At 42.3% G+C, this 14,361-nt stretch overlaps 1 protein-coding gene across 1 annotated transcript in view; it reads right to left on the reverse strand.

The window, feature by feature from the left end:
• Positions 1 to 4,245: 4,245 nt before the first annotated feature.
• Positions 4,246 to 14,361, reverse strand: part of RIC8B (RIC8 guanine nucleotide exchange factor B) — a 73,026-nt gene continuing 62,910 nt past the window's right edge. The window contains exons 8-10 of the mRNA XM_040439581.1: positions 14,155 to 14,299; positions 10,989 to 11,108; positions 4,246 to 4,851 (exon numbers count right to left, since the gene is read on the reverse strand). Of these exons, the coding sequence (XP_040295515.1) occupies positions 4,740 to 4,851; positions 10,989 to 11,108; positions 14,155 to 14,299 (377 nt within the window). The 3' untranslated portion in view covers positions 4,246 to 4,739. The remainder of the gene's footprint in view (positions 4,852 to 10,988; positions 11,109 to 14,154; positions 14,300 to 14,361) is intronic.

The following is a 14,361-nucleotide window of genomic DNA, read 5'->3' on the forward strand; positions in this document are numbered from 1 at the left end:
CCCCCTGAGCAAAGGGGACCTGAGATTGTGACTTTGGGGTTTCATAAACTGTAAGCCATAATCATCTTAATTATAACAAATAAAGGCGTGAAATATCTCGCTTTGCATGTAATGAGTCTATCTCATATATTAGTTTCACCTTTTAAGTTGCATTACTGAAATACATGAACTTTCCATGATATTCAAATTTTTTGAGTTTCACCTGTATATAGACTTGTAAGTGCCAATAAACCCTCAAAGGATAAAGCTTACCGAAACTGGAAAAGTCATTTTTATTGCCAATTCCCAAAATCAGCCATACACAGTCCCTATAACAATACATAAATGTGTTCATATGTAAATATATATACAGTCCCCAGTGTATAGGATATGCAAAGCGCTTTTGAGGCTTAGTGGTTCTGTGCAACATCCCAGTGTGAGCAGAGTGGCACCAATCTAGGATTGCAGAAGATTAAGGCCGTGTTCCACGGCCGAGAGCGGTCCGTGGTATGCAGGGCTGGATTCCTGTTCAGAGCAGGAGCGCACGGCGTCATTGGTTGCTATGACTCCATGCGCTTCATGCTGCCGCTGCACTACAGTAATACACTCGTATGATCTATAAGAGTGTATCACTGTACAGCAGCGGCAGCATGAAGCGCACGGCGTCATAGCAACCAATGACGCCGTGCGCTCCTGCTCTGAACAGGAATCCAGCCCGGCATACCGCGGACCGCTCTCGGCCGCGGAACACGGCCGTGTGCATTCGGCCTAATACTTATTGTGAGATCACATCAAGATACAGTATAATTTCGCAATGTATGGAATCATCTGTGGCATTTACAAGGGTGTGAAGTTCACCCTCCTGTCTCATTGAGGGGGTTGTCCAGTATTCCGCTGCATTGTTTTTCTCACAAAACCTTTCCCTTTAAAAAACAAACATAAATTCTTGAATGCTCTATTTCAATTAAAGGGGTATTCCAACTTATAAAATAACACTTATCGCCTATCCACTGAAACCGTTTAAATGTTTCCATCACTCTTCTAAAATACAAGAAGACCAGCTGCACCGTTGCTCTAACCTCTTCATTGCTGTGGTCACTGTCTTATTTTTCTAAAGCAGGAGTCTCAGCAGTTGGATCCTAGTGGATAGGTGATACATTTTTTTGGTTGGGATAATACACTCTCTGAGAAATGACAAACTGACCGGGTTTTCCTCAAATGAATGCTGCGCTGTTCTTGGTCGTAATGGGAAGTCAGGCTAATATTGTGGTGATTGTTACATAAAGGTTACAAAAAAAACAGACATACAAATAAATAATCTATGAATGTACTATGTGAAAAGACCCTGAATAGTAAGTATAAATCCACTCCGTGTACATAAATACACCTAATACCAAAAATGAACTGAGATCAAACGGGTATATTCTCAAAAAATAAATCCTTTATTGAATATAAAATTACATCTATAAAATGAGAACATGATACAACAGATAAAAAAAATGACTACACCTGAGGAGGTAGGTCAGCGCCAGTACATCAAAGAGAAAAGGGAGTGGGGTAGAGGAATGGAGACAAAAAGGACCCCCAGAGGAAGGCATCGCCGAAATGTCTGGGTACGTGGCTCTCCTGAGGTGGATATCCCCAACACAATGGGTGTGCATTTATATTATGTCTCTGAGTTTTTAGGGATGTGGCTATAGGCCCTGGTCTTTGATTATATCTACTTAGGCCATTTTATGATAGATGTTGTTACTGTACCACAGCCATATAACTATGGATATGGAGATTCAGTTATTATGCACTTTGCTGTGTTTCCTGTGACCGTTTATTGATGTGGAGATTTATTTCATTGCATTCTTTACATGCACTTGCACTTTATATCCTTTTGGATGTTATATGTCTCTATACATACATATCAATTGGGGTCACAGATTTATACACAGCATTAAGCCAGCTGATTTACCTTTTGTCTCCATTCCTCTACCCCACTCCCTTTTCTCTTTGATGTACTGGCGCTGACCTACCTCCTCAGGTGTAGTCATTTTTTTTATCTGTTGTATCATGTTCTCATTTTATATATGTAATTTATATTCAATAAAAGGATTTATTTTTTGATGATATACCCGTTTGATCTCAGTTCATTTTCGGTATTGGGTGTAATATTGTGGTGAGCAATAGTGATGAGCGACAGGGGCAAAATTCGAATTCGCAATCAACACTACTCCTGAAGTCAAAGATATTGCAGCCTTCTCATTGGCCTACAAGCTAGAAGCAGGGAGGGATCATGTGTACGATTAAAAAACAATCTTGAATATTCGAAATTACAAATATATATCACCATATTCTAAATATTCGCGAATTCTCGAAGTGGCGATATTTGCGATAGAAAATTTGCAATTCAAATATTCGTGATCAACACTAGTGAGCAAGTTTGATAAATGAGGCCTATTATGTAGAAGGCAGTGTATGACACATGGATTCTATTTGGTGCTTACTGAGTCCCTGCATCATGCCCCCCATCCATCCCCTGTACTAGGCATAACAAGTGTATCAGGTTTAGGCCTCTTGCACACGGCTGTTGTGGGTCCGTTCAGCGCATTGGGGACCGCAATTTGCGGTCCCCAATGCACGGGCAACGTCCGTGCGGCAGCCGGGATGGATCGAGACCCACTCAACTTGAGTTTGTCCGTGATCCGTCCGCACCGCAAACAAATAGAACAAGTTCTATTTTTTTGCGGTGCGGAGGCACGGACAGAAACACCACGAAGCACTACGGAGTGCTTCCGTGGGGTTCCGATCTGTGCTTCCATTCTGAATCTCCGTGATTGGGGACCCACTCAAGTAATTGGGTCCGCATCTGTTATGCGGAGTGCACACGGGCCGGTTTCCGTCTATTGCAGACCCGCTGTATGCAGGCCGCAATACGGCCACGGGCACACAACTGCCGTGTGCAAGAGACCTTACCTAAAGTTTTCCTTTTAACCTCCTTAAGGGCCCGTTCGCATGGCTTTTTTTTGGAGCGGTTTTTCAAGTGAAATCCACACCAAAAAATACTCTTAGGCCTCTTTCACACGAGCGTCATGTTTTTGGCCCGGATAAGATGCGGGTGCGTTGCGGGAAAATGCGTGATTTTTCTGTGTGAGTGCAAAACATTGAAATGCGTTTTGCACGCTTGTGAGAAAAAACGGCATGTTTGGTACCCAAACCCGGACTTCTTCACAGAAGTTCGGGTTTGGGTTAGGTGTTGTGTAGATTTTATTATTTTCCCTTATAACATGGTTATAAGGGAAAATAATAGCATTCTTAATACAGAATGCATAGTACAATAGGGCTGGAGGGGTTAAAAAAAAAAAAGAAAAAAATTTAACTCGCCTTAATCCACTTGTTCGCGCAGCCCGGCTTCTCCTCTGTCTTCTTCTTTGAGGAATAGGACCTTTGATGACGTCACTGCGCTCATCACATGATCTTTTACCATGGTGATGGATCATGTGACGGACCATGTGATGAGCATAGTGACGTCACCACAGGTCCTTTTCCTGTGCAGAGCAAATATGAAGACAGAAGAGAAGCCGAGCTGCGTGAACAAGTGGATGAAGGCGAGTTAAATTATTATATTTTTTTTTTACCCCTCCAGCCCTATTGTACTATGCATTTTGTATTCAGAATGCTATTATTTTCCCTTATAACCATGTTATAAGGGAAAATAATAATGAATAATGAAACTGTGCGGGAAAATCGCACCGCATCCGCACTTGCTTGCGATTTTCACACAGCCCCATTCACTTCTATGGGGCCTGCGTTGCGTGGAAAACGCACAAAGAGGAGAATGCTGCGATTTTCACGCAACACACAAGTGATGCGTGAAAATCACCGCTCATGTGCACAGCCCCATAGAAATGAATGGGTCTGGATTCAGTGCGCGTGCAATGCGTTTACCTCACGCATTGCACCTGTGCGAAAATCTTGCCCGTGTGAAAGGGGCCTTACTGTCAAAAAGGCTAATAATATTCTTTCCAATAGGATTGTCACCCAGCCTCCATAGGATCCTAAATGGCAAATCTGCCTTACAAGCAGGCAGTGGAACACTGGATAAATGGACAATTTTTTCATAGAAAATTGTGGGCAAATTGGTTGACCACTATAAGAGCTTTATTGGTGGCTATAACCGTAGTGAGTAGAACTTGAGAAAAGAGAAACTTAAAGGCTATGAACACCTTTAAGGGCAATTTATTTTCTTACTGCATTGTACTCATTTTGAACAAATAATTTTTTTTCAATTTGTCTTTTACATTTTTAGCCCCTTTCTCTGTACAGCCTTGAGATTCTCTAGTGCTGGGCTCTGGTGTTTATACTGTTGACAGCTACTTATCTCTGATCTCTTGACTCATAAGAATTGAGCTATAATGAATGCTTAACTTACTGATAGGAATATGACATAATAATTGTCTATAAACTGTTAAAAGTGTATTTAGACGCACCAATAATCGTCCTGTATGTGCCACCAATCACCCGATGAACAAGCAAAGTTTTCACAAAGGCTAACTGAAAAATGATTATTAGCCCAAAATTAGTAAAATGTAATCTCAAAAAAATTGCCCCCAAAGGTGGTCATAGCCTTTAAGGACTTTTTTTTTCCAGGGTCACTGGACTGTAACAATCATAATTTAATATTTTTTTTAATTTGGACATATCAAGAGTATAAATAGCAATCTCTCACTGTAAGAAAAAAATAAAAATAAAATAAAACAGCAGGCGAAGGTCTAGTCTGAATCTGAACTGTCTGCCTCGGCAATCTGTGTATAGTGTACGGCTTCTTCCAGCGGAGCCATCGTCCCATCGGGTTTCACTCCCATCGGTTTAATAATATCTTCTCTGAAAGACAAAGTTAAAAAGATCTATTCAGTACTAGATAATAACATGGACGCTGCATCTTCCATAGACCAAAGCGACAGAAAAACTGTCAGACCGTAATGTTTAGCAAATAAAGGACCACAATGACTGGAGGAAGAATGGGCGCCGCTTGGGCATAGTTGTGGCTGTCCAATTAAAGGCAAGGCGCTGAAGCCGATGCTTAATGAGTAGCCGACAAGACAAGGGCTGTATCAGCAGTGTCTTTTGTCTGTGATTTTTTTAATTTTTTTAAATATAGAAATAAATAACTTGCCCCGGACCCAGCACCAGTTCAGCACCAGGCTCTGAGCCAATTAAATAGGTGACTTGATGTGTTTTCAATTTAATCGTTGAAGAAGAATAGGGGGGGGGGAATGGGTTGGTAGTTAGTAGGAACATTCTGCAGGCACATCCTCTAGTGGTGCTTGAAACCCAGTCGATTCACTAGGAATTAGGCAACCTTTTGTCTGCGCAGGTTTAATTACAGAGCTGACAATCAGTTTAATCCTTTTAAAGTTCCCGACGGCTCTCCAACATTAATCCAATTATATCTGCCCTGCAAGGCACTGCCACATTTAGGAATCATTAAATATTGATTTAAAGCTAATAAAGAAGTGCAGGAAATTAATTTTCAACTTTATGGCATCAACCAAAAACTTCAGGCTGTACCAAGATGTGTCCGGGACAACGGGAACAGCCTGCATGTACAAGATAAGACATGTTTCTACACTGGTCATGGACTTGATGCCGTTACAAAGAGGTTCATAAAACTGTGCCCCGAATAGGCAGAATTGGGATGACGTATATATATTACAAAATTGCACCCCATCCTACATAATCTATTAGGGATCAGGGAAAGAGCTGTAGGACCAGGGTGTGTGCCCTAGAAAGAGCCTACTCTATAAAATGGGGCTCTGCTCTTAGTAGAGCAGGTCTGGGGCATACCTCTTGGGATGTGTGGCGGAAGAATAGGTATGGGGTATTTACTAAAAAGCTGCCCCCCTTCCTATTGGTACCTACTGGTTTATAGCATTCTTCAAAGTAACACAACAAGTAAAACACTTATGTCTAGTGCTGAGCCTCAGGGGCAGGGCATGACACAGATTCAGAGAGGACAAAAGCGAGAATCAGCCATGTCCCGCCCCTCAGGACTTCCACTAGGCATAATACTGCGTATCAGTTTTGTCTGGAGTGTTCCTATACAGAATGAAATTGTGATTCACAACCACAATTTAATTATACATTTAGCTAAAGGGGGAGAGGAAATATTAAAATGCCCTTGAATAGTAGAGTAATGCAGCAGAATACCATCAATTCTAATGGTGGGGGCCAAATTAACCCCTCAGCAGTCAGTAGAACGGCAAAGCACCAACTGGACAACCTATTTAACGGCGCTCTGTCCTGCATAACGGAAACCGGACGAATCCGTTATGCTGCCCATAGACTTCTATTATGACAGAATGCAAAATGGAATGCCCCTTAAAGGCTTCTGTGGTGCGGTTATGGTCCGGTGTAACAGAATCCATAACTGAATTGCCAGAAAACCCGAACGCCGAACTTCAAAACACGAAGTTCGCTCATCACTACACATGAATCATTTCAATCGGCAGGATCAAACCTATCAGGCAGAATAGGACTGATCCTACTTCTCTTTAGATAATACAACTCTGGCTGCTTTCAGCTACCACTAGGGGAGCCAATGAGCTGACTGTATACAGTCACATGAATTTAATGTATGCAAACTAGTCTGGCAAGCTCCTTCTTATGCAGCATGTTATCTATGTCTACATAGGGGAGCCACCCCATATGCTTATTAGAAATTATTCCAACTACTTAACTGGCATTTAAGAAACTCACGGCCCCATTGTACCCCCTAAATAACTCTTAATAAGATGAGATATTGCTCAATTTCTACTCTAGGAACAGAATTAGACAACAACTGGCATAGACATATGGCACTTATCTAAGATTTAGCCAATGTAGCAGAGCAGGCACACCTATCTGGTGGCATAGCTTAAAAGCAATGTCCTGTTTAGAAAACCCATTTTCATACATCCTATTAGGGAATTCTGAGTTAATAAAAGTGTGGACCCTGTTTAGCATCCTGATCTCTCAATTAAATTGGAGAGCGGTTAAAAAGAGCGCCACTCACTCTGGAGGCCTTCTCTTTCCTGCCTTGCAAAGACAACCCACCGCTTTGAAGGAGCAATGTTTAATTCTTAATTTCCCCTGTGGTGGTGCTGCAGGAAAAGAGACAACCTACTCTCAGGTCATCTGCACTGATCACAGATGATTACTGATGGTTCCAGCAGGGGGACAACTTGTAATCTGCTCATCATTAAAGGAACCTGCTAACAAGTAGAGACCAAAGCACAGAACACTTTTAATGAGCAGAGAAGCAGGGAAATGGATAGCAGGAACAATTTATAAAGAGTTCTGTAAAAATGTTACGTAACTGCTAAAGTCTCATCTCCAACACAGGTCTGTCCGAGTCACATTCCTTCACTAGCTTCCAGGTCTCCTAAGAGGAGAAGTCCTTTCACCCACAGGTTTAATTAGAAACGTACCTGAGAAATCACTGTATTTCATCTACGACCTTTCATCCTGACAGTCACAAAGACACCAAAGCATGCTTCTTCCCATACACCATTAATGACTGTCTGCAGCGAACCAAGAGCCATTCACAAGCTGGAGCTCTTATTTCACAATATGGCGCTCCCTCCCTATTAATATTTGGTGTTAATTGAAGTCTAAATACCAACAATACTTTCTATTCCCTTTCTATGACATTATTTTGTTTTGTCACCAGCTACAAAGAGCGCAAGGAGTGACAACAGCACGGCCTTAACAATTAGCCTGTAATTACGTCTCTTTAATGAGCAGGCCCGCACAGGCCGCTTATATCCTTGCTGCTTTACTGAATGTATTACAGAACTCCGCGATAATTGGACCCGATTCTTCCACTGTAGGATTCCATTACCAACAAAAGGTTGGCTGGCAGCACGAAGCCTTAACTAAGAAGCCATTGTGATATACATAAAGCGCTGCATTCAAAACAGCTCACTTATTAAAACTATAGGTGGACGTACAAAGAAGGGTAAATGGGGAAGAGCATAATCTGAGGAAAATATGCAATATAACAGCCTTTAAAGCACCAATTTGCCATTTGTTAAACGGACAGTAAATGTTTATAAAAATATTAAATGAATGATGAACCATCCAAAATAGAGAAGACTGGATGGGAATATGTCTAAAATGCCCTTTCACACTTTGGAGTTATGCGTCCAGTTTCTGGCAGATTTAAAGGGGATGTCCAAGATTAGAACAATAGATCTGTTTTTTTTACCCCCTAGAAACAGCACTAAACCTGTCCATGAACGATGTTGGATATTGCCGCCTATCTTCATTCATACACTACTCACAAAAAGTTAGGGATGTTTGGCTTGTGGGTGAAATTTCAGGATGAACCTAAAATGCACTCTAACCTTTACAGGTGAACTTAATGTGACCTTCTCTAAACTTTTAAATGCACATGTCCAACTGTTCAACGTTTTAGTACTTTTTGCATAACTTGCTGTTCTCTAACAAGGAGCTTAACGGCAAAATTCAAATCCGGTGTTTGATCCATGAATCGCCCAATACATTTCCTGGTTCAATTAGAATTGGTATTTAAAGGGTTTCTATCACTTCATATGACATAATTAGCTGGCAGACACTAGCGATCTGCTAGTGTCTGCTCTGGCCAACCATCCTACTATAATCACTTGTGGGGCAGCGGTTTTGCTAAAAAACTAACTTTTATAAATATGCTAATAAGCCTCTAGGTGCTATGTGGGCGTCATTAGCACCTAGAGGCTCCGTCTACCTTCATACACAGCGGCCGCCCAGCACGTCCCTCCAGCCCTCCCATGTCCTCCTCCGTGTGACGCAGCGGCCGAATTCTCGCGCATGCGCCGTGCGCGGCTGTATTCGGCGCATTAGAGATGTCTGAGCTCGGAGCGGTCAGACATTCAATGCGCATGCGCCGAATACAGCCAGATGGTTGGCCAGAGCAGACACTAGCAGATCGCTAGTGTCTGCCAGCTAATTATGTCATATGAAGTGATAGAAACCCTTTAAACAGTCCTCCTCATCATGCTGTCCACATTCTGACATCATGAGACCAAGACGACACCAAACAATTGATCAACAGTACCTCGTCATTGCAAGGCTTCAAGCAGGATGTTCTCAGATGGAAGTGGCCACTGAACCTAGAGTGTCATCAGCAGGTTACAACAGACATACAGAGAGACTGGTAGAGTCACAGAAAGGCATAGAAGTAGACGTCCTTTGGCCACATCCCACACTGATGACCTCTTCATTGTGAACAATGCCCTGCAAAACCGGGTGATGAATGCCACACAACTGCAGGCACATTTAAAGGCGGTGAGAGGCACCCAAGTGTCACGTCAGACCATTCAAAACCGTTTACATCAGCGTAAACGACATGCAAGGGTACCTGACCACAGGCGTCATAGTTTTGCATAGGCCAGGGAGCTTCTACTCTGGACGATGTACCAGTGGGCCTCAGTGCTGTTCACTGATGAAAGTCGATTCATGCTGAGCAGAAATGATGGCCACCAACAATGTTGGAGACGTCAAGGAGAGCGCTATGCAACAGCCACAGTTTGCCTTTGGTGGTGGTGGTGTTAGTGTGGGCAGGTGTGTCTAGTCAATACAGAACTTCCCTATACTTTGTGAATGGTACAGTGACAAGCCCATACTACTTGAATAACATCATTAATCTAGTCATTGTGCCTCTGCATGAACAACACAGGCCTAATTTCATCTTCATGGACAACAATACGCCAGCTCATCGAGGTCACATTATTAGGGAACGGCTGCTGGAGACTGGCGTACCTCAAGTGCAGTGGCCTGCACTTTCTCCAGACCTGAATCCCATTGATAACCTATGGTATCAGCTGAATCGCCGTGTAGAGGATAGTAAGCCTCCGCAACCTCAATGACCTGAGGGCCGCCATTTAAGAAGAGTCAACAGCATGAGAAGTCGTTGTTAAGATGTAATTGATGCTCAAGGCCACATGACAAGTTATTGAGACATTGACAGTTTTTTGTGGGGGTTTACCCACCAATGTTGTTGTTTCAATAAATTTCTTGAGATGAGGAAATCACCATTGCATGCTTCTACTTAAATGCCCTACTTTTATGCCCTTGTCTGCAGTTCCCCGCACAGCTGGTTGGCCAGGAGTGAAGCTGTGTAGGGGAAACTTAGACACAACTCAAAATCAGCGCTTTTATTCACAGGATCAGTAAGGGTTTCAAAGGTCAGTCCACCCACCAAGCAAAGTGATGGCATATCCAAGTGAAATGCCATCACTTTACAAGATGGAAATACTCCTTTAAAGAAGCACTCCATTTTTATATATTTTTTATATATATTACTACCTCACCACCTGTACCGCTCCTCTGTATATCCCTTATTCTTTTGAAGATATAACATCTCCCCTATCTGAAGCAACAGGAGTGCAGATATATAGTAGTGTATACAGGGATTAGCTGCAGTTTTATAAACCTCCTGACACACTGCCTGTCTGTACTATCTGTATGTGCTGACTCTCCAGTGCAGTTCTATTAGAAGTGCTTTCACAATGGTCTTCTACCTTCTGCACGGAGAGCTGACAGGAGAGAGAGTGTTGACAGGGCATAGATGGGAGACAGGATGAAGCTGCATGACAAAGAAATACATGGAGAGACAGCAGTGTGAGGGGATAGCAGCTGTGTGACTAATCTGTCATGGCTGCCCTCAGAGGGCATAGAGCAGCGCAGTGTGGTAAGAATCTTCCCTCTGTCTCTGCAAATTCAGGTATGATGGGAAATGTACGATTAATTAGGAAAATCCTATCTGAGGGAGAAGGAATCAAGATGGCTGCCAACCTACAAATTAGACATAACATCAAACAGGTATACGGTAGATAAGGCATACACAACAGCCTCTATCCTTTTCTTTAATAACAGCCTATTCTGCACTATAGAGGCAAAGAAAAAAATCCCTGAGTGCTTTTTTTAATGGGTTCTAACTGGACTGATAGTATGACACAAGCTCTATGTGGCCTTAGTACCTGGAAAGTTTGTCAAACATGTTGACGAGTTTCATTGCCTCATATTCCTTCTGCTCCTCTGTCATTTCATCCATAGGATTTGGCAATGGTTCTTCCACATGACCCGTTATCAGATTTATGCTGAAAGACAGAGATGGGCATTAATATTATATTTCACTTTTCCATAGGCTAATATTAACATTAAAGATTATCTGTCCTAAAGGAGTTTAAAAAATAATAAAAAATTATTTTCTTTATGAATAAAATATAAAATGGCATACTAAGGGTGGGTTCACACTAGCGTTATAGAGTCCGTTATTGCTTTCCGTTATAACAGGGTTATAACGGAACATAACGGAATCCATAAGACGGAAGGGCGGATCTGTTTTGCTGCACATAGACTTGCATTATGATGGAATGCAAAACGGACGCCTTTGGACAGGACTTTGTTTTCCGTCTTGCATAACGGGACCCAGACGGATCCGTTATGTTTTCCCATAGACTTCTATTAGGACGGAGCAAAACGGAATGCCTCTTAAAGGCTTCCGTTTTGCATTCCATCCTATGGATTCCGTTATGTTCCGTTATAACCCTGTTATAACGGAAAGCCATAACGGACTCCATAACGCTAGTGTGAACCCACCCTTAGGCTAGTTTCACAATAGTGCTCATAAGTTGCTCTCTGCTGGATCTCTCTGTATCTGGCATTGCCAGACGATACATGGATGCGGTCCGGCCAAATTATTTATAATGGGGAGCAGCGGAGATCGTGCTGCAACCCACGAATATGGCGAGAATCGGCAGGACAAATACTGCTGCACGCAGCAGTATTTGTCTGACCATTTCTCTGCATATTTGCCTGAACAGCCTGCAGGATCTCACGAACGCTAGTGTGAAACTAGCCTAAAAGGACGTGGCTCATCTGTGCCAAGGAGATTAGGCAATGCCCCACAATGTCACTCACCACTAAGTGCTGGTCGAGCTTCCCTTCTATTGGAACCTGCTGCTGGGTGAAATATATATATAACATCTGAAATAGCACCACTCATGTCCAAAGAATGCCTCTGGTATTGCAAGTCATGTCTGTCAGATGTTTGGAATCCTGCTATGGCTACGCCCAACAAGCTCACAACTATGCTCAAGATATAGGCAGCCAGGGAGATGCCAACAGCTGGCTTTAACACCTCTGCAGACCATCTCCTATCATCTGGGCAACTGCACTCCTAGGAAATTACATTGCTGAACCATCAATGTGTGCCAACCTGCAGGAGCTCCATGTAATGATACCCCCTTAGTGTTACTTCCCACATGGAGCTGGCACTCTACACCCAGTACGGGCTGTAATTATGCCAGAATTCAGACGCATTTTGATAAGTAAATCTTAACTGTGTATATTGTACAGATTCCTGAAGAAGCTTTTGTCTTCTATATAGAAGGTGATTTATAGCTTCCAGCAGCTCCTTCTGACTGTCTTATGTAAGCACTTCATCAACCCCTTTTAGTGTTCTTAGTAGTCTTCTTAAATCTTCATTTTCTTCTTTTGGGCTGACAGTTTGGGGGCTTCAGAACCAGAGTTATGGTCTCAAGTTGCCATTATTTTCAACTTTAAAACGTTGTCCCAGAAACAATTAATATTGGAATTTGAGGGGACAATGTACAGATAAGATGGACAGACTAGATAGATATATACAGTGGATATAAAAAGTCTACACACCCCTGTTAAAATGTCAGGTTTCTGTGATGTAAGAAAATGAGACAAAGATAAATAATTTCAGAACTTTTTCCACCTTTATAGTGACCTATAAACTGTACCACTCAATTGAAAAACAAACTGAAATCTTTTAGGAGGAGGGCAGAAAACAAAAAAACAACTAAAATTATGTGGTTGCATAAGTGTGCACACCCTCTTATAACTGGGGATGTAGCTGTGTTCAGAATTAGGCAATCACATTCAAAATCATGTTAAATAGGAGTCAGCATACACCTGCCATCATTTAACCTGTTAGGGACATAGGGCGTACAGGTATGCCCTGATGTCGCGGTACTTAAGGACAGAGGGCATACCTGTACGTCCTGTGTAGTTCCGATCACCGCCGCCTGGTGGGCAGTGATCGGAACAAGGAACTGGACGTCCCTCCAAAATTGATGAAAAGACGAGAAGAAAACTGGCCTGGGAGGCTACCAAGAGGCCTACAGCAACATTAAAGGAGCTGCAGGAATATCTGGCAAGTACTGTCTGTGTGGTACATGTGACAACAATCTCCCATATTCTTCATATGTCTGGGCTATGGGGTAGAGTGGCAAGACGAAAGCCTTTTCTTACGAAGAAAAACATCCAAGCCAGGCTACATTTTGCAAAAACACATCTGAAATCTCCCAAAAGCATGTGGGAAAAGGTGTTCTGGTCTGATGAAACCAAGGTTGAACATTTTGGCCATAATTCCAAAAGATATGTTTGGTGCAAAAACAACACTGCACATCACCAAAAGAACACCATACCCACAGTGAAGCATGGTGGTGGCAGCATCATGATTTGGGGATGTTTTTCTTCAGCTGGAACTGGGGCCTTAGTTAAGCTACAGGGAATTATGAACAGTTCCAAATACCAGTCAATATTGGCACAAAACCTTCAGGCTTCTGCTAGAAAGCTGAACATGAAGAGGAACTTCATCTTTCAGCATGACAACGACCCAAAGCATACATCCAAGTCAACAAAGGAATGGCTTCACCAGAAGAAGATGAAGCCAGAGCCCAGACCTGAATCCGAATGAAAATCTGTGGGGTGATCTGAAGAGGGCTGTGGCACAGGAGATGCCCTCGCAATCTGACAGATTTGGAGTGTTTTTGCAAAGAAGAGTGGGCAAATCTTGCCAAGTCAAAATGTGCCATGCTGATAGACTCATACCCAAAAAGACTGAGTGCTGTAATAAAATCAAAAGGTGCTTCAACAAAGTATTAGTTTAAGGGTGTGCACACTTATGCAACCATATTATTTTATTTTTATATTTTTTCTTCCCTCTACCTAAAAGATTTCAGTTTGTTTTTCAATTGAGTTGTACAGTTTATAGGTCACATTAAAGGTGGAAAAAGTTCTGAAATTATTTATCTTTGTCACATTTTAACAGGGGCGTGTAGACTTTGTATATCCACTGTAGATCGACAGATAGACTAGATTAGACATTCTTACTTTGGTTTTGCCTTTATATATTCCTCAGTGTCTGTATCCTCATCATCAGAATACCAGCGATCGCCTCTCCCACCGGCCAGGAGACCTCTCGCAGCAAGAAGCCCAGCAGCATTTCCATAGCCCGTATATTTCAGTAGGTTATCCACTGCCAGGATAATCACAGTCAGTAAAAATACTTATACCACCCAAAAAGCTAAGACTTCACAA

This window comes from Bufo bufo, chromosome 1 (assembly GCF_905171765.1).
Source record: "Bufo bufo chromosome 1, aBufBuf1.1, whole genome shotgun sequence".
Classification (NCBI taxonomy): Eukaryota; Metazoa; Chordata; class Amphibia; order Anura; family Bufonidae; genus Bufo; species Bufo bufo.